The sequence below is a fragment of the Telopea speciosissima genome, chromosome 8, assembly GCF_018873765.1.
Source record: "Telopea speciosissima isolate NSW1024214 ecotype Mountain lineage chromosome 8, Tspe_v1, whole genome shotgun sequence".
NCBI classification, from domain to species: Eukaryota; Viridiplantae; Streptophyta; class Magnoliopsida; order Proteales; family Proteaceae; genus Telopea; species Telopea speciosissima.
The window spans coordinates 15,901,556-15,929,040 of record NC_057923.1 but is presented as its reverse complement, the minus strand read 5'-3'; the positions used below and the strand labels follow the sequence as shown (position 1 = coordinate 15,929,040).

Genomic DNA, 27,485 nt, shown 5'->3' with positions numbered 1-27,485 from the left:
ATTGTACCGATTGGTGGGCGGTTGACCTTATCTCTCCTCTAGCTCAGTGGAGGATGGATAAGTTGAGAAGACTATTTTAGCTTTTTGAGGTGAATGCTACCCTTAAGATCCCACTCAGTTTAGAAGGAGGGAAAGAACAAATTTGTAGGGTCCCCATCCTAAGGGCATCTTTTTAGTCAGATCAGCTTATAGGTTGGGTTCTTCTATAGGGTCCTCTTTCTCAACCTCTAATAGCATGATTTCTTGCATTTCTAGATTGGGGTGGAACATTGTATGGAATGCTAAGAATCCCCCAAGGTGCAGTATTTTCTTTGGAAGGCCTGCTTGAATGCTTTAAGTGTAATGGTGAATCTCAATAGAAGAAATATTGTCTACTTAATCTTTACCTACAGTGTGGGTAAGTGGTTGAGATGGTGGAGCATGCCCTATTTAAGTTTCTTTTAGCTCAGCAAAATTGGTTTGCTTCTTTTGTGACTATGCGGTTTTCAACTGGTTCCTCAATGTCTATCTATGAATGGATTATTAAATGGGGGTAAAGTTCCTGATTTGATAGAGGAGCAAAAAAGGATCTTTATTTCTCATACTACTATTGTTTGGGAGATATGGAAATTGATGAATTCTCAATGCTTTAGAGTCTCCTTGCCTTTATTCAATGCCTGAATCACCATTGTTAATAGGAATATGGAAGAACCCTCTCATTTATCCTCGAGGCATATCCTCCTCGTAGCTCCAATGGGCACTCTCCTTCCTCTTCTGGTGAGCTTCCAAAGATTATCCCTGTTTTTTATTATGACGTTTTTCTGCTAGGCTGAAAGCTACGGGCTTGGGGTGCTTTCGTCTATATCTGATAAGCGAGAGCTATGCTTTAGTGCCACTGATCATGTAGTGCCGTCTTTAGCATTGGTGGAGGAGGCCCTTGTGTTCCAAATACCTATGAGCGTGGCTCTCCATGCTAGTTACCACCATGTTGCTTTCCATTCTGACTACCTCCTATTGATTAGGTGCTTGATACCTCAGTCGTGCCTTCCTACTATTGAGATTGCCACAGCTGTTGAGAATATAAAGATCCTCCAAGAAAATTTTGATTTTTAATGCTTCATTGTGCTTATTGGTCGAAGAATGCATTGGCTCATTATATTTCTAAATCGTGGTTGGTTATCCTTGTAAGGGTCTTTGGGTCTCCTCGTTTCATAAGGAGTTTTTGGATTTTGTTCAATAGTTGCTGCCCTTTGGGGCTCATTGATTTGCCCCTCTAAGGGCTTTTGCACCAAAAAAAAAAAAAAAGGACTCAAAGAAATATTGGAGCGATAAATTACAATTGGCATACACAATTCCCTGTTCATCTAATCTAAAAAAATTGGAGCGATACATGACAATTCTTGGTCAGCATTCGAAACTCCCTTTGTGTTCAAACATTGGAAAATTTTAAATAATTCCAAATCAATTTATTCTTCTTTTTCCAATCACACTCTCTAACGATTTTAGTCCTTTAAATATACTTGCAACAGATTAAGGAATATTTTAAAGGGAAAGAGAATGCGTGCAAAATCACGACAGGGTGCGGTGGTCATTTTGTGTGCCCCTATGTCAAAGGACCCAAGGCACAAGGACGGCGTGTGTGCTACTGGGTGACGTTGTTTCTCCCTATTTTAAATTATAAAAGTAGAGAGCCAATTTTTTGGTGAAAAAAAGAAGAAGATAAATTACACATCACCCCCTAATTTTTAAATGAAACTCAGATCACCCCTGATTTTTGAAAAAACTCAAATCACCCCTTAATTTAGACCCTAATATGACAAATTAATCCTTAACACTAGTTTTATGCCGTTAAGTGATGACATCACCCAGTTAAATAAATTTAAATTCCTAAACTATCCTTTAGCAGGGTATTATAATTTTAATTATAATATTTTAGTACAAGGGTAAAATAATCCTTTCACACCAATAATTAACGACAAACTAACACTGTTACTATAGAGGGGGTGATTTGAGTTTTTTCAAAAATTAGGGGGTGACATGTAATTTACCCAAAAAAAAAAAAAAAGCCAAATCACTTCCTTTTTTCTTCCGACAGTGCTGAACGTTTCCACACTCCATTTCACTTTAGTCACTCCATACTCCATAGTCTATACCTCTCTGCTTTCCACGAATTAGGGTTTTCTCTATCCTCGAACAGTACTGAGCTTTACACAATCTTGCCTTAGAGTTCGCTAATTATAATTTGGGAAAAGCTCTACATCTTGTTCTCTGTAATTACTCATCCTTATATTTTTTCCCCCTGATTTTACGTTTTGTTCGAACTCAAATAGATTGAAATAATCTAGTTTGGAGATGAGTTTCCCAACATTGGCTAATACTCTTTGTTAGACTGTTTTCATATTTGCAAATTTCGTCATTTGATCGAGATAACAGTCTGTGTGTTCATTTGTTGTATGGTATTTTTTTTTTTGTTCTTGCTTTATTATTTCCAACCTGTTTCTTGCCGTCGTGAACTCCGCAATTCCACATTTTTGGATTGTTGGTTGTTATTAGCGTGACTGTTGACCGTAAGACTTTACATTTATTTGTTTTAAAAAATTTCAACTTATTTGTTGTCTTCTTGAGTGCAGATTGTTCAAAATATGACTACTGTCTATGTTTTTATCAGCGTATATTCCATTGTTATCTTGGTTTTCAGTATGGGCTGGGCTCTAGTGTATGGTGCTGATTTTCCTCTGTACTTTATACAGTGTTCAAATGGTTTTCTTATTATAAGTGGTGGGCGATCCTGCTGTTTAGTCTTCCATCCCTTTCATACTGATGTTAGTTAGCTAAGCAGTAGCAATTAGTCAATGGATGCATTCTTCTTATTCTAATGCTTGATTGCCTTCTAAGCTTAAGTTTGATCTTTTTTTTTTCTATGGCTGTTCAGCATACCATATATATGATTTATATTCCAGGGTCTGTTCTCACTGGCTGTGATAATTGAATGATCTATTTTATTTTTGTTTGATATGCTAGGATTTTGTGGGGATGCTACATTACTCAAGAAGTTCAGGTTCCCAAAGGAGATGAACAACGTTGTTGGAGTGGACAGCGTCTTGGTGTTTTTCATGGGCATCTTTTTATGATAGTTGAGGTCTAGCGCAAGGAGTTGGCTGTTTGATGTTAGGTAGCTCTACATGACACAACTTCACTTTACCATCAGTTGACTGTTCTATGATGTTTTCATTGCTGAAACATTTTTTCCCATGCAACTCATAATGGCATGATATTTGGAGTTTTAAGTTCATTTAATAGTGGCTGCAGCTACTCTTAGGTCTTAAGATATATTTTTGCAACTTATTTCTGTAATTCATTTGATTGTGGCTGAAACCATTCTTAAGATCTATTTTTGAAACTTATTGCTGTAATATTGTACAACAGTGATTGATCTAATGCTTTGAGCTGGCCATTGAGGAGTTTTGAGGGGGTCAACGAAAAATCCACTGTTTCTGTGAGTTGCATAAAAAATAGCTAAAACGGGGTCACTGTGTTGTGTGGCTGCAAGGCCACATGGATCCAATACGACTAGCAGAGAGTGGTCCATGGATCCCAGTGAACCTTACTGGCGAACAAACTCAAGCTTTTCTCCTCCTCTATCTGGAAGAGGGGATTATAGGCTCCAGTCTGAAGGCCTACCATATGCTAGACACAATGCTGTTCAACTTTATGGGTCTTCTCTCTCATCAAACAGTAAAGAAAGCAGGGGTCAGTGGAGAGATGATAATCTTCCTCATCACCAGTATTCTGCTTCTGATCGCTTTGGGTCATATTTCAGCAGTCCATCGGATAGTTTTCAGACTCCACAGTGGACCCCTCCACCTAGGCAGGGGGTGAATATCGATGATTATGTGTCTGCAGTAATGAGAGGTACAACAAATGGACTGATGCATCTCATCTCTTTTGATAGTTGTATCACTAAATACCCTTTTATTTCTATGTTTATTGGTTACAAATGCTAATTATTTTGTTTGCCATCTTTATGATGTTTGTCAAATTGTACTGCCATTAGAAAGAAATTTCCTGAACTAAACTTATTTGATCTGGTTCATTGGAGACATTCTTTTGGCTTATGTTACTTGGATAGTAGATACTCGTTCCGCTATTGGATTTAGTGGAACCCCAAAAGTATGATTTTGGACTTGAGTGGGAACTCTCTCTCTCTCTCTCCCCCCAAAAAAAAAAAAAAAAATTTCCTTTGTTGTGAAAGATCTAAACATTTGCTTGTGAAGAAGCTTCCAACATCATTATTTATTTATTTATGATAGAGGAAACTTAATGAATTAAACTAGTAAGGAAAAGGAAAATTTCCAAACCTCACAATTAGTGGCCGTCTTTCACATATTGGAACTAGTCACTTAGGCTCATGAAAGAGAACTTTCGTCAGAGTACCTACATGGTGGTGGAGTCAGGTTATTCAAGCTAGAACGGGAGCAGGCTAGCTAATTGAATTGGGTGCTTAGGTTTGCTGATGGCTTGAGAAACACAAAAAAGTCAGAGTAGACCTGGAATTTTGCAGGTTTTTTTTTCCCAGTTGGAAAGAACCCTGACAAGTTTTGTAATAAGAATTAGAGCTAAAAAATGAGTATCATTAAGTTAATGTGCAATATTATGAAGTATTGCGCTATAAAAGGGGTGGGAAAGCTTTTTCATATGTAACTTTGAAGTTCCTCAGGTTTTTCTGTAGGAAGCCTAACTGCCTAAGCATCATAGCCTGAAGTCTATTGTTTGTGGGGTTGTACTATGGCTTCTATTACCTGTACTGATTGTGAATTTAGCTTCAACCTTCTGCTAATTAAAAACCAGCCTTGAAATACCATCAGGTCCATGACCTTACTGAGCTTTTTTTTTTTTTTTTTTAAAATTTCTGTTGGAACATAGTAATATACATGTGATGCTAATTTCTGTGTAAGCATGCATGTATTGATGTATCCATGAATACCTGAGGTGGAATGGGGAACATAAAAGTTCATCTTTATTTCAGTGTCAACTTAACTCACCTCACCATAGCCTTAGCTGAACTATTTGAGATTTTGAATGGCGAAACAAATTCCTTACAAAGCACTTGAACTCAAAAGTTCTTCTTTCTTCTGCTGTACAAACTAGAAAATCTCTTATTTTGGTCTTTATAAAGAAAGATACAGTAAGAAAATATTTATATTTTATTTGATATTTGATTGGTCTTATAGGCAGTAGCTAGAGTTAATTTCATCAATATGTAATTGCAATCAATCTTTGACAGTGTGACATACATATATGCAAGAACATTTCACTTTACCTGGGCAGTTCAATGTAAGGATTACCAGCTTGGACTTGTTGTACTCTTGTCATCAAAGATTTCTGTTATGCTTTTCCTAGTATAATTTTTAGAGAGTTTCAGTCATTGACTACCTTGTGTTTGCTTATTTATGCGAAAGAGTCACTTTTTCCTTTTACTTCAGAATTAAGTTTTTCCTCAAAAGATAATTGTTGAGACACATGAGTTTTTTGGGAAGCAGTAGTTTTCAGGTACTGATTCTGAATCTTACTGTTTTCTTCCTGCCAAATCAAAGCAGCTTCGGAAGCAGAAATTTGTCATTGAGAGCCGTATGATAACCTTGCAATGGAAGCTTTTAAACTGACAGGAAATTGTTTTAAAAAAAAAAGAAGCCTTGTGTCTTCTTTGGTACCCCTTTGAAACTTATCACGGCCTTTAGTTTTCAAGCATCCATAACCATAGTTCGAAATTTCAGTCGAAATACCAAAATTTTGACAGTTTATCTCGGTTTCGACAACCACTAGTGGCTTGACAGGTTTACAAGCAAGGTTCTAAATCTTGGTTTCGAGGCTGGTTTCAACCCTGGCCCAAGATTTCCCAGGTTTTAATCGAAACCTGGTATTTTCTGGGCAAAACTCGACATGTCATGGGCTGGTCAATACAGTTAAAAATTGGTCAAAACTACCAAAATTAGGCTGGTCGAAACTGGTCAAAATTGTTGGACGTTGCAGTTTGCACAGTTTTTTTTTTTTTTTTTTTTTTTTTTTTTTTTCAATCTATAACTGAGCTCCAACACTCACAAAAGCTCTTTTGAGTTCGTCACCGACCAACAACCATTGGCGTGACACATGTTGGTTGTTGGTTACAAAGGGACCAATACTGCAGCCCATCGGTTTGTGAAGGATTGGCATGCCAATGTTGAAATGGCTAAGGCTTACCTTGATAAAGCTGCTCACCGCATGGAGAAGTGGGCCGACCAGAAAAGGCGACTTAACAAGTTTAACATTGGTGATATGGTTCTTGTGAAACTATGTCCTGAGCGACTAAAGATGCTTCGGGGCACCCATTAGAAGTTAGTATGTTGCTACGAAGGTCCTTTTCCTATCATCAAACGGGTCGGCAAGGTCTCTTATCGTGTGCAGCTTCCCATTTGGCTCAAACAACTCCAACCTGCCTTCCATGCTAGTTGTCTAAAGCCTATCCGGGTAGTCCAACTCGAAACATTTCAAAGTGCCCGCCAGCGATAGTGAAGTTTACTCCAACAAGAGATGTCAACTAAATTGTAGCGGAACGTCGAATGCAGGTTTTGCCCAACAAGTCTTCATTGATGGAGTACCCATGGTTTGAGAACTCGGTTTCAGTATTAGTTTCGCCCAGCCAAAAAACCGAGTTGGGCCGAGATCTCGACAAGTTAGTGCATTTTTTTGGAACTTGGTAGCTGGTTTTGATGGGTTTTTTGACCAAGTTTGGTCATGAAACTTGGTATACAACCTATTTTGGGCCATTTAAACATAATGATACTATCAGATAGTCCAAAATCAAAGTCCAAATAGGATTTTGACTTTGGACCCTAGTTTGGTAGGCTACGATATACTAATAGGTTCTATTCTACATATAATTTAGTAATAGAAAGCAATCAAAGCATACAATTAATACAAAACAACTTAAATAAGCATTAGAAATGTTAAAGTGTAATATACATCAATTTTAACATATACATCTGTCATCCCAAGCCATATTGTTGAATCAAGTATTCTTCTGAATGTGCCACATAGGATTCCTATGTCATAGTGCTGTTGAAGAATCGCACAGTCTTCCATAGAAGTCATATAAGTGTTGTCATCGACTAACTGAAGGTGCCCTATCCTAGGGTATGGAAGAGGCGGTTGCGATGAGATCGATCCACTGCTAATGCCGCCAGGCTGTTGAAATACCATCGGCATGTATGGCTGGGTTGGGACTGTAAATATGTTGTCCTCAAAACCTGACCCAACACTTCGACTGTCGAACTCGTGCAGAGTATACTGACTGCGGCTGCCCAAACTGACTATAGCCACTATATTCGGAACTGGTGCTCTCATGGCCATACTCATAGTCATGCTGAGGTTGAGATGCATGTCACGACTGACGCTCACTAGTAATATCTATACTGCTTCCGAAACTTTCAAGCATGGTGTTCATACGTATGTCCTAATCTTGAGCTTGTGATTGTTTGTGACGCGGACGTCTCTTGTAGGTAGTGGAGGTTCCATGGTCCTGATCATGTGTGGCATGAGTAAACTGACTCACCTGTGTAACACACATGCTTTGCCTCCGTCTCCAACTCGTATTGGTACTACTCGCGCATCCCCTCATGACGATTATCATAATAACCACCACTCGCCATGCCACCACCACCACCACCACCACTATCACCATCACCATCATCACCATCACCGTCTCCACCACAACCACTGCCCCCGTCACCATCAGATGGCGACCCATCTGACTCGTGTTCCCTCATCAACTTGGCCAACTGGATTCTGAAAAGGTTGAGGCGACCCTGAATACACACGCCCCTCTTCCTCCATATGGTCATCCACATCAGTACCCATCGAACTAGCTATGGTAGGGTTGGGCCTACCCCTAGGCTGATCCATTTCTGGTTCACCTCGATCCCTCACCCACTGGTATAGGGGATCCTCTTCGCCATCTGAGTCCTCTTCGAAAATGTCTGCTAGCTCGATTGGTTCTTTAGAATTGTCTTCCATTTCTTCATGTATGTGTTTTATCCTTAGTCTCATGTTATAGTACACATACACCAACTGCTCCAGTTGTTTGTAACCCAATCGGTTTTGTCTCTTGGTGTGTATCAGTGAACATGTACTCGAACTGCGCTCGCATCCGGAGGATGAACAAGTCTGTGAGAGCACTCTGATTGTTATCTTTCTTAGGTTTGGTGAACTTGAGCCATATAGCACCCACCAGTCGGCTGCATTACAAATATACATTATGAGGAATATGAAAAAATGTTTAATTTATAAATGTAATGCCACTAGGCAGTAGTGGAGCTACCTGGGTCCGACTTTTGTCTATCTTCCGCTTCAGCTTTTCGACTTAAACTCATGGAAGCATCTCTGAAGTATCGGATCTGTTTTGGTTTCAAAATTCAATAAAGTAATTGGTACACAGTACAATAAAGTAACTACTAAATTTGCTTACTACCAAGTCTCACACTCTCACCTCATTATTTGCGTCAACTTGTATCGCTGCATTTGGCTCCAACTTCTCAATGACATTTTGAACTGCTACTAGTAGTTTTGATTCAAGTCCAAGATTATGCTTGTAGTGATGTTTGGGATTGAGATAGTATGCTGGTAATGACATATATAACTTGTTAGTGCTTTTTCTAAATGTAAATGTAAATATGACTGTAAAGTGTTAAGTATGTTGAACTCACCAACTTTATGCAATGGATGACTCAAGTGCTTCACCCATCGATCATCAATGATCTTAATGTATACCTTCGCACTCCGGGGTATTCCAGCTCTAGCAAATTCCTTCATCTTCTGAAGGGCAACATAAATATGGGCAAAAGTAGTCTTCTCTGTATTCAACATCCTTAGTACCCTCCTGTAACGACCCGGATCCGCTCATGAAAGATAGGTCCTGTCCCTAAAATAGTTGACCACACGAGGTCCTAAAATATCTATAAATTGAAACCGAACATTATCCCAAACATTATCCCAGATCATACACTAAAACACATGCGGAAGCGATAACATAAAAACACTGCGGAGGCGTTGCCTTAATAAGAACATTTTCCAAATGGTAGCTAAAGTAAGGTAGTACAACCACAGTCCATTACTTGACCAAAACAAGTTTTACATATCACTTACAGTTATCCGTTCAAAATATTGTCTAAAAGAAAACCACTAACTGTTCCCCATTACTTAATAATTGTTCCCTTTAAACATAAGACTATACACATCAAAGATAACATCAAAATCAAAACACCATCAAAGTTCTTTACCTCCAACATCATCTGTCGAGTGCACCTCATCGTCTGTAAAAAGGTTACTTGATTGGAGTGAGCTTGCGCCCAGTGGGGAACGATAAATACATTATAGATAAGGATGTGCATGAGATAGATATCATGAAATCGTTAATAAATATGCAACAAGTTCATTTCTTTGTCTAGGTTAGATCATGATCATTGTGAACTACCGAGCGTACGAGTTGAGGTTATTTCGCTAGATCACTTGTCAAAGTGAGCTCTAGTTTAAAAGGTGTCTGGATCACCTGCGTGATAGGCTCTAGTTCGAACATTTCTAGATGACCTTCATGAATAGGCTCTAGTTCAAATATTTTTAGATCACCTACGTGAATAGACTCTAATTCAAACATTTCTAGATTACCTGTGTGAACAGGCCCTCTGGTTTAGACATTTCTAGATTACTTGCATGAACAGGCTCTAGTTCAAACATTTCTAGATCACATGCGTGAAAAGGGCTCTAGTTCATATATTTCTATATCACTCGTCTAAACAAGCTCTAGTTTAAGGACTATAGACCTCATCCAGTACTTTACCCCGTACTGGAAAGGAATGGTAATCATGGGTGTCTTGTTACATTCCAACATTATATTATTCATGGGTTCATCATTCATATGTATTCTTTCTCATTTTGGACTCATACAAAGCATAATCTTCATAACATTCATTCTCATGGGTTCAAAGTCATAGCATAGTAAAAGTATCCAAATCTCAACATCTAATTAGTTTGCAATCATACATAGACTTGCATATCAAGCATACAATTTGATTTCACATTCAACACATCATTCCATGCATCATATATAGTCATACATTACATATCTCACATAATTGATCCAAGTAACATATTTATCCTCATTATACTATCATATATTAACCATACTGCATTCATCATTCATAGCATACATTACATCACAATACATTAAAACCCTCACCTCAATCTTTAACTCCTTCCTTTGATCCAAGCATCTCAAAGCTTACAAGAATGAAGCTCAATCAGAAGCACCTACATAAAATAATAATATAGATCATTTCTATGGCTCATAACATCATTAAAAATACCTAAAGACCAATTGAAAATAATCCAAGCATGTAGAGGGGTCAATCTGCCCGTCAAGAAATTTTCAGATTTGCTTAGGGGGACTCTGCTCGGGTTACTGAACTTACAAGGGAATTTTAACCCTCTTCCGAGCACTTTTGGGAAAAACACAATTTTACAAAAACTATTGATAAATGAGTCTACTTTCAAATGCCACTGGAATCTGGTCATTTGCTTTCTAAACGAGGGAGATATGCCCTACGGATTACAGAGGTCAATCTGCCCGTCAAGAAATTTTCTGATTTGTTTGCAACGACGTAAGGCTGCACAGAGGTCAATCTGCCTGTCAAGAAATTTCCTGATTTGCTTGCAACAATTCTGTTCAGGTTATTGAACTTACAAGGGGATTTTAACCCAAGCAATATTGGGAAAAACACCATTTTACAAAATATGTAGACAATTGAGTGTACGTTCAAATGCCATTAGAATCAGGTCATTTGCATTTCAAATGAGGGAGATATGCACCACGGACTGAATAGAGGTCAATCTGCCAGTCAAGAAATTTCCAGATTTGCATTGAGTTTCCTTTCTCAAGTTCTTCATGGATTCGAATAGGGACTTTGTCCCAACTTACAAAAACACATTCATGGGGTTTTTAATCACTCAAAATACTTCCAAAAACCTTTATTAACTTATATTTTCAAAACCAAATTCAAAATCAATAACATTTCAAAGATTAGAATGACACTCACCTTCAAGTCTTTATCTCTTTCTTCAAATCTTTGAAGTCTCCATTAAAGAATAATTTCAGTAGCTCTTGATCTTCAATAAACTCTTCAAATGAAGCTTGATCAATCTAAGCAAGATTACACCATAGAGATACAAAGTAAGGATCCTTTAAGGTTTTCCTCGTTTTTTTTTATTCTCCTTCTCTTCTTCTTCTTCTTTTTCTCTGTTTTTTTGGAGAAGAGAATCTTTTCTCCGCTTAATCCTAAGTAATCTATAATATAGACATAACTCTAATCTCTAATTAGACTCTTAATTAAACCAAAACAAAAATAACTAAAATAACTAACAACTAACTTAACCATAATGATGTTCTTGTATTAAAACAAACCTCCTTTTGAACTTACTAAAGTGCACATGGTGAGTAGTGTACTAAATAGTACATCCACTCACATTTTGACCAATAGTCTCTCATTCAAGCTTACCTAATTCTTTCACATTCCAGTCCTACCCTTGGTCAAGGCTTCTATTAACCACATGCATCTATTAATCACTTAAATTAGACCAAGCTGAACCAAATCCAAGTCTTGATCTAAAACTATGGGTTGAACCACCCATGACTCAAATTGACTCAATTCACATTTCACATCAAACCATATAGGAGGAGCCTTACTATATAAACACTATTAACATATTTACATTAATCAATAATACAAACTATGAATTACTTTAGGCCATAGTGTATCTTACAACATCCAAACCTTATAAATAACAAGATCTTAGTATAAAATATTACAACATTGTTTCCTTTAGTATTATAATAAATTTAGCATACAAACACAAGGCATCAAATTTTTACATATCATAGACCCCTAACATGCAATTATAACAAATAATTACTAAGACATTAAATAATTAATAAACAACAAGTATTATAATAAAATATTCATAACAAGAAACAAGGTGCTACTATGGGTCGAGAGGAGATGATCAGCATCTTTGTTGCAACCTTTGCTTGGGCTATGCAGCAGGCTCAGGCAACTCCAGCCCATAATCCCCGTAGGCCTATCGATGGTATGTCGAGAGTTGTGATGGAGTTCAGGAAGATGTGGCTGATGGCATTTCGGGGTACCTCAGTAGATCCTATTGTGGCTGAGGTAGTTGGAGAAGAACTTCGAGCTACTTCGGTGTTCAAATGAGCAAAAGGTGGCTTGTACTACCCATATGTTGCAAGGAGAGGCTCATTTGTGGTGGCAGACCACATGGCGTGTTTTGGTGGGCTATCAAGTTACTTGGGCCCGGTTCTTGGAGTTGTTTAGGGAGAAGTACTTCCCTATCACTGTTAGACGAGCGAAGGCAGCAGAGTTTATTAAGCTGTAGCAAGGGAGTATGTCAGTGACGAAATACGAGAAAAAGTTTGAGGAGCTGTCCCGGTATGCGCCACACCTGGTGGCCACTGATGATGATAAACCCTATTTGTTTGAGAGCAGCCTTAAATTATGGAATTTAGAGGATGGTGGTAGCTTTAAAGCTGACAACTTATGTTGAGGTCGTGAGGTGAGCCTTGTTATATAAAGGGCCAGCAAAGGGAACCCAGAAGGTGAAGAGCAAATGGTAAGGGAAGCGGCCTTTCCCAGCTCATGGCAATAAGAGTTATCCTCCACAAAAGCAGCAGAGGACACAGTATGTGCATGGAGCACCCACTACCAAGGCTCCTGAATCATGTCCTAAATGTGGGGAGTCTCATCCAGGACCATGCAAACATGGATCTGAAGTGTGATACAAGTGTGGAAAGGAGGGCCACCTAATCAAGAATTGCCCAATGTGGAACACTCATGGGAAGCAACAGTAAGGTCAATGCAGTCTTGGAGGTCAGAAACCCATGGTTCTAGGGAGAGTCTTTGCACTTACTCAATAGGACGCGGAGGATTCTCCAGAGGTAGTTATTGTAATTACTTTACTTGCTAATGATATATTTGGTGGTGAATGCTTCATTTTTAATGATTAGTATGCATGATTAATCTCAGGTATGTTAAATGTTTTTGGCAACCTTGCTTTTGTGTTGTTTGACTCTGGGTCGACACAACTCTTTTATCTCGCATGGTTTTTCTACTAAAGTGAAGATTCTGCCCAAGACATCAGAGACTGATCTAAGTATTATGACACCCTCAGGAGAGATAATAATAGCAGATATGATTTTTGAATCTTGTGCGGTTCAACTAGGGGGTAGAGAGAACTTAGAGAAGATTTGTATTTATTGGATATACAAGACTTTGATGTCATTTTGGGTATGGATTGGTTAGCAAGATATCATGCCAAAAGCCACGTTTTGAGAAGGAAGTTGTATTTGAACCTCTAGATGGAGAAGAGTTTAGATTTAAGGGAGATAGAGTAAGGTCTCCGCCAGTAAGGATTATATCAGCATTGTAGGCGAGTAAACTGCTTGGGCGAGGATGCTTTGGAAATTTAGAGTGTGTCTTGGACAGTCAGAGAGGACCATTCAAACATTGGAGGATATGTTGAGGGCCTGTACAATGGACTTCACCGGTAGTTGGGACACCTACCACGGGTGGAATTTGCTTACAACAATAGCTTCCAAGCTACAATCGGCATGGCACCTTATGAGGCGTTATATGGGCGGAAATGTAGATCACCACTATATTGTGATGAAGTGGGAGCAAGAAGGATCCTTGGCCTAGAGATAATTCAGCAAACCCATGATAAGGTGAAGTTGATTCGGCAAAGAATATCTACAGCACAAAGCCGACAAAAGAGTTATGTAGATGCTAAGCAGAAGAATGTGGAGTTTGAAGTTGGGGATATGGCTTTCTCAAGGTAGCCCCACTGAAAGGGGTAATGAGATTTGGCAAGAAGGGCAAGTTAAGCCCAATATATGTGCGTCCTTTTAAAGTTCTTGAGAGAGTTGGTAGTGTGGCATATAAGATCACATTACCACCGCATTATCTGGGATTCATAATGTAATCCATGTCTCTACTCTGAGGAAATACGTAGCTGATCCATCCCATGTAGTCAGTTATTAGCCGCTCTAATTTGGAGATGATCTTGAACCGTAAGGAGCATGCTTTAAGGAACCGGACAATTTCCTTTGTGAAGGTCCTTTGGCAAAACCAGTCGTTTCAAGAAGCTTCTTGGGAGCATGGAGGACGAGATGTGGACTAGATATCCATATCTTTTTGTTTCATAGGTATGTCGCTCAATTTTGAGGACAAATATATTTTAAGGGGGGGGGGAGAGGATGTAACACCCTCTTCCTTGTTATGAATATTTTATTATTATACTTGTTGTTTATTGATATTTTAATGTCTTAGTGATTAATTGGTTATAATTGCATGTTAAGGTTTTATGATATGTGAATATGTGAAAATTCGATGCCTTGTGTTTGTATGTTAAATTTATGATTTTCTAAGGTATGTATAAGCTATCTTGGTGTTTTATATTATAATACTGAAGGAAACAATGTTGTAATATTTTATACTAAGGTCTTGTTATTTATAAGGTTTGGATGTTGCTATATACACTATGGCCTAAAGTAATTCATAGCTTGTATTATTGATTAATGTAAATATGTTAATAGTGTTTATATAGTAAGGTTTTTCTTATATGGTTTGGTGTGAATTGGGTCAATTTGAGTCATGGGTGGTTTAACCCATGGTTTTGGGTCAAGACTTGGATTTGGTTCAGCTTGGTCTAATTTAAGTGAATAATAGGAGCCTTGACCAAGGGTAGGACTGGAATGTGAAAGGGTTAGGTAAGCTTGCATGAGAAACTATTGGTCAAAATGTGAGTGGATGTACTATTTAGTACATTATTCACCACAGACAATTTAGTAAGTTCAAAGGGGGATTTGTTTTATTACAAGAACGTCATTATGGTTCGATTAGCTGTTAGTTTTTTTTTTTGTTTTGGTTTAATTAGGAGTCTACTTAGAGATGAGAGTTGTGTCTATATCATAGATCATTGAGGATTAAGCTAAGAAAAGATTCTCTTCTCCAAAGAAGATGAGAAGGAGAATAAGAAAAAGGGAGGAAAGCCTAATGGATCCTTTACTTTGTATCTCTATGGTATAATCTTGCTTAGATTGGATTACGTATATGATCAAGCTTTATTTGAAGAGTTTATTGAAGAGCAAGAGCTACTGGAGTTACTCTTTAATGGAGTCTTCAATGATTTGAAGAAAGAGATAAGAGCTTGAATGTGAGTGTTATTCTAATTTTTGCAATGTTGCTGATTTTGAGTTTGATTTTGATAATAGAAGTTAATAAAGGTTTTTGGAAGTATTTTGAGTGATTAACAGCCCCATGAATGTGTTTTGTAAGTTAGGACAAAATTCCCATTCGAATCCATGAAGAACTTGGGGAAAGAAACTCAATGCAAATATGAAAATTTCTTGACTAGTAGATTGACCTCTGTTCAGTCTGTGGGGCATATCTCCTTCATTTGAAATGCAAATGACCTGATTCCAATGGCATTTGAACGTAGACCCAATTGTTTACATGTTTTGTAAAATGGTGTTTTTCCCAATATTTTGCTTGGAAGAGGATCAAAATCCCCTTGTAAGTTCAGTAACCTAAGTAGAGTCATCGCAAGCAAATCTGGAAATTTCTTGTTTGGCAGATTGACCTCTGTGCAGTCCGTAGAGCATATCTCCCTCATTTAGAAAGCAAATGATTCTAGTGCATTAGAAAATAGACTCATTTATCAATAGTTTTTGTGAAATGGTGTTTTTTCCAAAATTGCTCTGAAGAGGGTTAAATTTCCCTTGTAAGTTCAATAACTCGAGCAAAGTTGCCATAAGCAAATGTAGAAATTTCTTGATAGGAAGATTGACCCCTCTACATGCTTGGATTATTTTCAATGGGTCTTTGGGTATTTTTATTGATATGATGAGCCATAGTAATGATTTATATTATTATTTATGTAGGTGCTTTTAATTGAGCTTCATTCTTGTGTGCTTTGAGACGCTTGGATAAAAGGAAGGAGTTAAAGACTGAGGTGGGGGGGTTTTATTATATTGTGATGTAATGTGTACTATGAATGATAAATGCAATATGGTTAATATATGATAGCATAATGGGGATGAATATGTTACTTGGATCTATTATGTGAGATATGTAATGTATGACTGCATGAGGCATGGAATGGTATGTTGAATGTGAACTCAGATTGTGTGCTTGATATGCAAGTCTATGTATGATTGCAAACTAAGTAGATGTTGAGATTTGGAGATTCATACTATGTTATGACTTTGAACCCATGAGAATGAATGTCATGAAGATTATGCTTTGTATATGAGTCCAAAATGAGAAAGAATACATATGAATGATGAACCCATGAATGATATAATGTTGGAATGTAACAAGATACCCGTGATTACCGTTCCTTTCTAGTAAAGGGTAAAGTACTGGATGAGGTCTATAATTTTCAAGCTAGAGCTTGTTCGGACGAGTGATCTAGAAATGTTTGAACTAGAGCCTGTTTATGTAGGTGATCTAGAAATGTTTAAACCCATGGGAATGTATGTTATGAAGATTATGCTTTGTATATATGAGAAAGAATACATATGAATGATGAACCCATGAATGATATAATGTTGAAATGTAATAAGACACCCGTGACTACTGTTCCTTTCCAGTAGGGGGTACAGTATTGGATGAGGTCTATAATCTTTAAACTAGAGTTTGTTCGGACGAGTAATCTAGAATGTTTGGACTAGAGCATGTTCATGTAGGTGATCTAGAAATGTTTGAACTGGAGCATGTTCACGCAGGTGACTCCTCTAGAAATGTTTGGACTAGAGCCTGTTCATGCAGGTGATCTGAAAATGTTGGAACTAGAGCATGTTCACGCTGGTTATTTAGAAATGTTTGAATTAAAGCCGGTTCACACAGGTGATCTAGAAATGTTTGAACTAGAGCTTGTTCACGCAGGTGATCTAGAAATGTTTGAACTAGAGCCTGTTCATGCAGGTGATCTAGAAATGTTTGAACTAGAGTCTGTTTACGCAGGAGTTCTAGAAACCTTTTAAACTAGAGCTCGCTTTGACAAGTGATCAAGCGAAATAACCTCAACTCGTACATGCCCAGTAGTTCACAATGATCATGATCTAACCTAGATAAAGAAATGAATTTTGAAAATGTTGCGTATTTATTAATGATTGCTTGATATATATTTCATGCTCATTCTTATCTGTAATGTATTTATCTTTCCCCATTGGGCGCAAGCACACTCCAATCAAGTAACCTTTTTACAGGTGATGAGGTGCACTCGGCAGATGATGTTGGAAGTGAAGACCTTTGATGGCGTTTTGATCTTGATGTTATCTTTGATGTTTATAGTCTTATGTTTAAGGAAACTTTTATGTGTAAATGTGTAATTAAGTTGTCAAGTAATGGGGAACAGTTAGTGGTTTTCTTTTAGTCTGTATTTTGAACTGATAACCATAAGTGATATGTAACACTTGTTTTGGTCAAGTAATGGACTGTGGTTGTACTACCTTTAGCCACCAGTATACTTACCATTTGGGAAATGTTTTTATTAAGGCCACACTTCTGTAGTGTTTTTATGTTATCGCTTTCGCATGTGTTTTAGTGTATGATCTGGGATGATATTTGATTTCAATTTGTAGAAATTTTGGGACTCCGTGTGGTCAAATATTTTATGAACAGGACCTATCTTTCTGGCTCTAATGTAGCGCCACTTTTTTCAAAATCACGCCAAAATTGGTCTCCTACGATGGTTTCTTGTGCTGCCCTCCCTTTGTTCGTATTCGACTCCCTCCAACCAAACCATTGTTCACTGGCAAACTTAGACCTCTGACCAACAACCTTCGTCTGATAGGCTCTTCAATGCAAAGTAGTTGGTGGCAAATCGAGTAAGATCAGGCCTCACCAAATTACCATTCCATTTCTCCCTCAATATTTGTAATGCATAACAATGGTTATATACAAAATTGGTTATTTGTCTTGCCCTCCTAACCACACTTGCTACAAAAGTTTTCTTCCCCATGTTCTTCAGCATTAGGTCAATGGAATGCGCAGCACATGATGTCCAAAAGAAGTGGATCCTCTTGCTTTTGTTATTCAACAACTTTTCTCCAGCCTTTTTGAAGTTAGATTCGTTATCTGTCACAATTTGGATAACTTTCTTTGGTTACCTCCTCCACAACTTTCTTCAGTTCCTTGTACAAAAATGTAGTATCCTTTATGCCTTTCGATGCGTCCAAAACTTCAAAAAGATTCTCTTACCATTACAATTGACCATGAAATTGATGATGGATTGTCTAGTAGGTCTAGTCCAATCATCAGCCATAATGGTAACTCTGTGTCTCCCACCTTGGCTTTAATGTGTCAATATAGTTGTCCAGCTCCTCCTTTGGCAAGTAGACATTCAGCAATTTATTTGGTGTGGGCCCCTTCATTCTTGGGCCAGCCCTCCTTACAGCGTCAAGGAATGCATGATAGTATATTCTCTGAGCTACATCAGGTGGGATGCTAATGCATCCTGCGCTGCATCTTGTTTATTACCAAACATTTGCGGGATGGTTGGCTGATATGCATCTTGTTTCCTGTTTATGGTGGGTCCTACTGAAGAACGGGATATGGGAAGGTGCTCGTGGTCTGGGTGGGGCCCGTGGGGGTTCCCTCACACCCTATGCTCTCCTAAAAGTTGGAGGAATCTCCCTCTCCATGCCTATGCTTTTTCCTCCTCACTTCCTTGCACAAGCTCTGTTGCAGCTGAGCTAGATCCACCAGCTCCTCTCGCCTGCTCGTATGTCCTCATATTTTCAAAATGTAAAGATTGTCGACTAGCTGCCATAGTTTGCTGGTACTATCTCCACTTAGCCTTTGACTGGAAATCCCCAGGAGGCCTATAATCACTGTCAAAGTCATCTGCATCGACCTCTATTGCTACTCTCTCTAACACTGCCTCATCAAACTCTCGTTGTTGCTGTTCCCTTTCAACCTGCTCTAATCTTCCTCCTCTTAAGTGCTTTGATATGGCTTGTTGCACCTCATAAGGAACTTGTGTACATTTGGCCACATCCTTATACCCACCAGACAAATGTTGCTTCAATCTAGTGGCCCCTCCAGAATTAAGCAACTTCCCACAATATCGACACTTGGATTTCTTTTTATTTGCCGACTTTGGGTTTCTATGTTGCCATGCTGTTCACCACTGTTAGCCATTGTGTAGCAAATCTCTTACTTTTTACATTGTTACATAAAAATAGTAATGCATTAAAGACTTAAAGTAATGTATTAGTTACTATTAAATAGAATGTTAAGCTACTAAAACAATCAAATAGTTAAAATCTTATTTATCCCCCTTTTTTTTTTTTGCAAGAAATTCATTTTTTTTTTTTTTCAGAATTTTAAAAAATAAAAATAATAATAAAATAATTTGGACTCCATGAAGTCATAGATCACTAAAGATGTGTAACATATATTAATTTGACACCCAACCACCCAGATTTGAACACATTTCTTGGAAAACAATAGATTTTGGGAAAAATGGTTTACCTTCACCTTGTAATCCTCCAAACTTCTTCAAACTTCTTTGAATTTGTTGTAGATATAGCAAATTTGATGTTGGATGCAACTTCTTTGCGCAATCCGACGAATTTTCAATGGAAAATGGGAGCAAAACCATGAAATTTGGGTATTCAGTGTGTTCTCTGTCGAGATCAGGGATATTAGCGATATCTCGACTGGTCTCGGTCGAAATCTGCACTATTTATCCTGGGCCAGATGCTTAATTGAACCGAGATCTCATCGAGATAATGTAATCCATGTGTATCACCACTCATCTCATCTCATCTTTTAAAAAAACCGAGTTTTTAGCAAGACCTCGGCCGAGTTCTTGTACCATGGGAGTACCTAGTCAAGTAGAAGGGTCTGCCAGAGTCCAAAGCAAGTTGGGAACCAGCTACATCCTTATTAGCCTTCCTCGACAAGATAAATGAGTACCTTGAAGAGGAGTTGACGAGGGCGTCAACATTACAAGTACGAGAAAATGTCACGACCGTTTTGTCCAGTACTGGTCGCATGGTCTATGGCCGTGGCATAGGTGGGGCTTGAGAACTAGCCATGGCACGGGGGTGGTGCCTAATGGTATTTTTGTAATTAAATTTTTGTGAGTGATTTTTCAGGGGGGGGGTCATGTCTCTTGGAAATCCATAAAGAGCATAAAGCTACTTTATAGGTTAGTTCAGGTTGTCAAGGAGTGTAGCCTTTGGTTGCTTGCCCCTATTCTAGTGGCTTGAGGCCCATTGTCCTGCTACACACTTCGCCTGGTGATCCCCTTTAGATTGCTAGGTTGTAATACTTTCATTCAATTAATGAAAGTACTTTGACTTCCATTTGTGTGACTTCGCCTTGCTTCCCTCCTTTCCCTTTTGTGGTTTGTTTAGGCTTACTCACAACACTGCGTGCTAGTGAGTGCCGCACGGACACCCAATTGAGGAGGTCGTTGATAATAAGGCAAAAAATCATAGGCAGCAATGACCCTGAAAAGGCATCCTGTGGGGCTCCTCGCAAGCAGGGGCATGGCCCCCATGCGTGCTGGGTGGCATGCCCGCAGAGGTCCCCATACGTGCGGTCTGGCCATGTCAGGCCTGGGAGCAAAGCCCTCTCGCACATAGGCTCTTTTCATGCCTCAGAAAAATTTTGGGCATTTTGTTTTAGTTGGCTATTGAAAACTCTATTGGCTGCAAGGGTTTTAAAAAATTTATATAAAATTGGGGCCCTTAAAAGTTAATGCAAAAAATGCACTGGGGGTTGTGTAATATGAGGAATTTAGTGAGATTTTAAATGGTGGGCTTAGATTAAGCCATGACATCACATATTTGAATTGGTCGACACGTGATTGACTTGATGTGTCGGGTTCCAGTGCAAGTGATTCCATTGGTTGGTGTAGAGATGTCACTGATGCAGGGCCATCAGCAGCCCCTGCCAAGCCCAACCCAGGCCCAGTCAAGCACCCCTCAAGGTACCAGCTTAGGCCCAGGCCCATGCCTCCTTGGCTCCCTGGTCGAGCCTGCAACCCAAGAGACTCAGACCAAGCCCAGGCTTTGCATGGTCTGGCCAGGCCTAGCCTGCGTGCAGCTTTTATAATGGCCAATGTGTGGCCCAGTTTTTATTTAGTCTTTTATTTTATGTCTTTTCATATATCTAGGTAGTTAAGTGTCTTAATTTTCCTAGTTTCTAGTTAAGTGTCTTTTCGTATTACTAGGTAGATTTATTATTTGTTGTTCCTATGTATGGTAATTACTTTCTAGATTTTTGGGGGATTGTTTCTATGTATGGGGGGTTGTTCCTAGGTATTGGAATTCCACTAGCTTGGGAATTCCAACAGTTGATTTATTAAGATGCATGTAACCAAAGGAGGTTCAACTGAATCTTTTCCTCCCCTATATAAAGGAATCGTGGGAGCCTCTTTAGGCAACTGGAATTGAAAAAAAAAGAAAAAGAACTCTTCTCTGAAGAATTATATCCTGTGGACTCCGGTGGGCTGTGGATCTCAGCAACTACATCCAAAAGTAGATCTCTTTTGGTGGACCTAGGTGGACTCCTACGGTCGGCTCTAGTGGATCTCTAGCAGCCAAAACTACCTTTAAATTTCTGTTTATCTTCTCTTCAACCTCAACCATCATCCTTGCCATACCCACCATCAATCACATCTTCATCACCATCTTCCCTTTCATTCCCCTTCATTTGCAGCCTTTTCTCTTCATAAATCCTCCAACAGTGGCCCTTTCTTTACTTTCCATTAAACCAGATCTCGACCCTTGGCAGCAGCCACTTCTTTGACTGCACAGTCACGTTGTACGAAGGCTATTCTTAAAATCAGCCTTAGTTTGTTCCCAAATGAAGACATTTTGGTGTGGGGTGGAGCTAAATCCGGCAAATTTTCAGTGAAGTCTATGTATCATTTGCTCAAAAATAGGAAGGATTTGAAAAGCTCTAACCGTTCCTCCTCTTCCTCAACCTCTCATAAGAATTATTTATCTATGACAGATATCTATTGGAGAAGAATTTGGAATGCCAAGACTTTGCCTAAAATTAAGCTGTTTTTGTGGAGAAGTTGCGCTGATGGAATCGCAGTGGGTCAAGGTTTCCTTGTTAGAAGAATCCCCATCAATCCGGCTTGCTATAGATGTGGAGAGAGGGAAGAATCCGTGGGCCACACTCTTCTTACTTGTTCTTTCGCCAGGGCGGTTTGGTTTGGTTCATCCTTATCCATGTTAACCAACTTTACTTATTCTGATAAAATGAGTGATTGGTTCCATTGTTGGGATGATTTATTTGGGAAGGATAAAAAAATGGCGCAAGAGAGGTTTTCTATGGCTTCGTTCCTGATCTGGTTTATTTGGAAGGCTCGAAACCAACTGATCTTCAACAACCTTTGTTGGTCTCCTCAGCAAGTGATCTCTATGGCTGAAAGGGCTTTCAATGAATTCTCGGAGGTTTGTTTTAAGTCTAATTCAGTCCCTGCTGCAGTTTCAGTTCGTTCTCCTCTCCCTCCTTGCGGCTGGTCCCCTCCTGTTGATCCTTTTGTGAAGGTAAATTGCGATGCAGCCTGGGTGAAGAAGACCAATAGAGGAGGTTTAGGAATCATTATCAGGGATCATATTGGGATTCCCCTTCATGCCTTTACTGCGGGTTTTGATGGGGTCTCAAGTCTTTTCGCTGAAGCTGTTGCTGTTAGAACTGGGCTTCTTCAAGCGGAGAAGTGTGGTTTCTCTTCCATTGTGGTGGAGTCGGATTGCTCAAATTTGATTAGCCAAATTAACTCTAAAAGCTTCGAATTGGAGATCAGTGGGGTGGGATTTGATATCCTTCAGCTTCAAGGTTCCTTTGCTGCTTGTTTTTTTAGTTTAGTTCCAAGGTCGTCTAATTCAGTTGCAGACTCCTTGGCCCGGTCAGCCCTTTCGGATGAGTCCCCGATTGCTTGGCCAGTTACCTCTCAGTGGCTGATAAATCTTTGTAATTTAGATGTCACTGCTTGTATCGACTCGGTTTCTCAATGAATTTGCTTTTTACCAAAAAAAAAAAAAAAGTCATGTTGTACGACACTATGCTGAGAGGATGTGATCGCCAGAGATTCCTTTTTATGAATGAAGATTGATCACACTGGGATGGCGTCACATGCAACAAGTACGTCAGAGGTTCAGTCTGAATCTGTGCAATCAGTGCACATGTTCTCGAGATTCCAGACCAGTGGCTTATAGGTGTCGGCCCTTGCACTTCATGGACAGAAAGATCCTACGGATCTCATCTTTGGCGCCATAATCTTTCAAGATCCAGCATCCATTATTGCTGCCAACAAGCTAGTGACACCACATAGGTCACTATTTTACATTGTGCGGCTCAAAAAGTCAAGAAAAGGCCCTAAAAGAACATAAATGCCTCTGGAACTTCAAAAGCATATAACTTGAGTTATACAACTCGGATTTGGGTGTTCCAAATTGCAGTTTTCTCACAAAAATGGGAGGAATCTGTTGTATATATATATATATATATATGTGGAGAGAGAGAGAGAGAGATCTGTACCTTTATTTCATTAATAGATCCTAGGTTGTGTTGATACATGATGTATACACCTAGTTGATCATTGTGGGGATTGGGGATTCAATTTTAAGTTCCTATATTCATTGTAATAGCCTTTTGAATTGTTGTTCATAAGGTGTTAGTAAAAAAATCCTAGTAGGAACTAGGTACTCATAGTTGGGGTTGTGAGTGTTTGGGTTAGTTGCCCTTCGTCTTTGTACTATCAAGGACCGAAGCCATAACTGTAGTTGCTGTGTTGGAGAGTATTGTGCAAATACGAAACCCAACGTAGGTATTGCACTGTGGTTGTAGGCTTATTGTCAAACCATGTATTTTTGTGTGTTGTGGTTGATTGCTTATGGCATTTGAAGTGTTTGTGGTGTGTGCAGAGTGGATGTGTTACTCCAAGTAGACCTAACCAATCTTGGTGGTAAGTGTGAGTCACACGAAATGTAGCTGGCCAATTGGGTGCCCCAACCAGTGGTGATTACAGGTTACTTGAATCAGCTCTTGGCAGCCAGTGTGTGTGCAGTGATCAGTTGATAGTCAGTGGGTCTTAGTTTCTGGGAAAATTTTTTTTTTTTTTGTGACTACTCATTCACCTTCCCCCCCCCCCCCCTCCCCCTCTCAGTAGTGAAGCCTAGTTCAACACTTCCTGTGTTGATGGAAGTTTTCCTTGTATGGCAAAGAATCATACACTCAATTGTTTGAGTGAAATATAGTGCTGGCTCATACTGATGCCTGAATATATGGTTGGAAAGTCAGCATGAATTTGGTACTCACTTAATTGATGAACTGGCATGAAGTTTCATTACTTTATTTGCATTAATACGCTTAATCTGTATGTATTTGATGTACTCAGTGAGAAGTTGTACTTGCCACTCCTGGCCTCTTCTGTTGTGTTGTAACATGATATCGTAGTTATCTTGTGTCATGAGAAGATAGCTTCTGTTATTGTTACCGTTTACTTTATACCATTCACTTACTGAAGACTGTCCATGTCTATCAGAGCCAGTTTCAGAGCCATTATCTTCAACACCATCTATGGAGGTATTGTCTTATCATCTGTACTTTTGATATTATTTAGTTTCCCTGTTTGACTGCAGTTTGCTTTCATCCATAAACGCTTTGCAGTGACTCTTACTTGGTTCTTCCTCTGCAGAGGACTTCGGCTGTCGACTACAGTGCAGGATCCTCTTCATCCGGGTCAGATGGTAGTGAATACGGGCCCATTGCCAAGATGCACACTTCCTCAAATCGCAACTCCTCGAGTCGTCGTTTGTTCATGTCCAAGCCCATCCATCCGGTAGCCTTTCCAAACCAAACTGAGAGAGAAACTCATGGAAACATTTCTACTGGAAATACCGTTGACCTGTCTAACCACAGTGAGAACAGGACTACTCGACATTTGGATCCAAAATCTATTCAAATTTTTGCAGAGCTTCAATCTATTTCTGGAGTTTCAGAGTTTGATGCTACCACACCCCACAGAGAAACACTACGGTGGAGCAGTGCTAGTAGTAGCGTTGATTTCAATGATGTTTCTGAGCAGTTGGATTCTGAAAACATTTCCCCATGTAATCTAACAGAGAGCTTCAGATGCGGATTGTGTGATAAGTTCCTGTCCCAGAAATCACCGTGGAGTGCTCGTAGGATTGTGAGGAGTGGGGACATGCCGGTCACTGGAGTTCTTTCATGTTGTCATGTTTTCCATGCAGACTGCTTGGAGCAGACAACCCCGAAGACACACAAACTTGATCCTCCTTGCCCTCTATGTGTGAGATCAGAGGAAATTGTGGCGGAGCATGGGGCTTTTTCCAGGTTGAGGAATGGGTTCTCAAGGCTCAAATCATTTCGTGAGGAAGGACCATCAAGGCCTTGGGGTTGTGGGCAGGTAGGAGATTGTGTTGAGGGTGCTTTGCATGCACCCCCTCGCAACACTCTAGTGTTGCTGAATCAAAGCCGCCTCAAGAAGCACCACTCCTTGAACAGTAATTCAAGTAAGGGTGTTCCTGATAAATTGAAGAAAAATATGTCACATTCCTCGCATATACTCAACAGAATATCTGTTGATCATGGAGCCGGTGGTTGCTCAAAGATAGTGGCAGAACCGGCACTGAAGAGATGTTGAAACATTGTAGGTTATTGTGTTGTAGGGGTTTACATTTTCCTACCCTAATCTAATTGGTTTTATATCACAATTTGGCTTAACCAATGATTGTTAGATTAAAGTAGATTTATGGGATTGTGTTGTATAGATTCAATTTCACGAGAAGGCCCTCTTTTACTATACACAATTCCCTATCCTATATTACCATCTCTGCGTCTCCATCTAAAGTAGAACAAAGCAAATAGGCTCAAATGGGGATTCAGAAAAACAGGGGTTCTGTTTTCGGTGTTTTTTTCTCATGTCACACGGTTTTAGTAATTGGGCAATGGGTACAACAGAATAGAAGCATTGGTGAATGGACAAAGATCCTCTCCGGTGCCAACATCTGCCAGTGCGGTGCTGTGGGGATGCCAGAGCTCGATACCTATGTGTTTGATGTTTAGATGTGCATATTCCATGTATTCTTTCTTATAATATGATACAGGTTCAATTTTTATACTTTTCATTTTAGAAATAATTTGAAAATCGAATGAAAAGAATCAAACCGCATTTGTGAAACAAATCTATTACAAGTAACCAGAAAGCACTTTGCATGAGCATGATTGAACCATGCACGACAGTTCTTAACAATCAATCCAGTAATGTGAAAGATAGCTAAATAAATTCCATGGAAGTAAACCCTGTTAAACAGTATGAACAGTCACCCCCTACCATCGACTTTTATCTCCAAATACCATCAAAGGGTCAGATTATCATAATCATTGATGGTAGTTTCGACCCCGAAACCAAAATTGGAGGATGGGCAGCAGTCATTTTATCTAATAATAATATTATCCATGGAATTTTTTTTTTACTATTTTCTTTATTTCAAAAAAAAAAAAAAAAAAAAAACACTTTATCTACCCCAACCCCAAAACACAAATCACTCACAATTACTTCTCAGGTTCTCCCTAAACTCAAATAATCTCATGTCCAAGTAGGGCTCCAAAAGTCACTTTCATTGGACTGCAAGGAAATAGTTGTATGGACAGACTCACTGGAGATGATAGACTGGCTGGAGCACCCGGATACGTATGAATGGCCATATATTCTTTTCACCTTCTTGTTTGATATCTCCCACCTTATTTCATCCCTCCGGTCTGTAAATATTATAAACTAGCTAGACATGCTCGAATTACTAAAGTCTCATCAGACGATTTAGATGGGAATGTAAGTATTATGTTCAGGTAGTAAAGTCCTTATTTTCCACCAAAAAAAAAATCTCATGTCCATTATTTTATGAGAATTACTATATTTCTTTATTTCATAAAAAAAAAAAAAATACAATTACTTTATCTACCCCAACCCTAAAACACAGATCATTCACAATTACTTCTCAAGTACTCCCTAAAGTCAAATAATCTCATATCCATTATTTTATGAGAAATACTATTTGTGGGTTTTCCTATTTTGGGCACAATTTTGACTGTGTTCCCGGACGAATTAGCATATGATCTCCGCATCATTGGATATTAATTGGAAACACGATTGCAATGATATTTGGTTTATTAAAATTGAACCACCGGACCAATAGTTATTGTTGTGTGAAGTTTTCGACTGAAAATGCGCTTTTCCAAGCACACGCCAACTAGGGGTGCCACTGGGCGGCGCCACCTCCCTCTCCAAATTTTTGCTACAAATTGCAACCTCCTTCCCCCCTAATTCTTTTCACAGTGAAAAAATCCTGACGG

At 39.0% G+C, this 27,485-nt stretch overlaps 1 protein-coding gene across 2 annotated transcripts; it reads left to right on the top strand.

Moving 5' to 3' along the window:
* Nucleotides 1-2,982: 2,982 nt before the first annotated feature.
* On the top strand, nucleotides 2,983-25,885 carry LOC122670920. Of its 2 annotated transcripts, XM_043867957.1 has the most exons (5): nucleotides 2,983-3,151; nucleotides 3,406-3,891; nucleotides 24,655-24,695; nucleotides 24,808-25,030; nucleotides 25,364-25,885. In XM_043867957.1, the coding sequence occupies exons 2-5, from the start codon at nucleotides 3,567-3,569 to the stop codon at nucleotides 25,774-25,776; spliced, it is 1,002 nt and encodes a 333-aa protein (XP_043723892.1). In that variant the 5' UTR covers nucleotides 2,983-3,151; nucleotides 3,406-3,566; the 3' UTR covers nucleotides 25,777-25,885. The 2 variants fall into 2 exon arrangements, with proteins under 2 accessions (XP_043723892.1, XP_043723891.1); XM_043867956.1 differs by having other exon boundaries at nucleotides 2,984-3,151; nucleotides 24,808-25,885.
* Nucleotides 25,886-27,485: the final 1,600 nt, after the last annotated feature.

Bases quoted from the DNA above. Each gene is read 5' to 3' on its own strand.
- LOC122670920 (XM_043867956.1), top strand. From the start codon at position 3,567: ATGGATCCCAGTGAACCTTACTGGCGAACAAACTCAAGCTTTTCTCCT. The intron at 3,892-24,654 runs GTACAACAAATG...CATGTCTATCAG, and splicing joins TGTGTCTGCAGTAATGAGAG to AGCCAGTTTCAGAGCCATTA. The intron at 24,696-24,807 runs GTATTGTCTTAT...CTTCCTCTGCAG, and splicing joins CTTCAACACCATCTATGGAG to AGGACTTCGGCTGTCGACTA.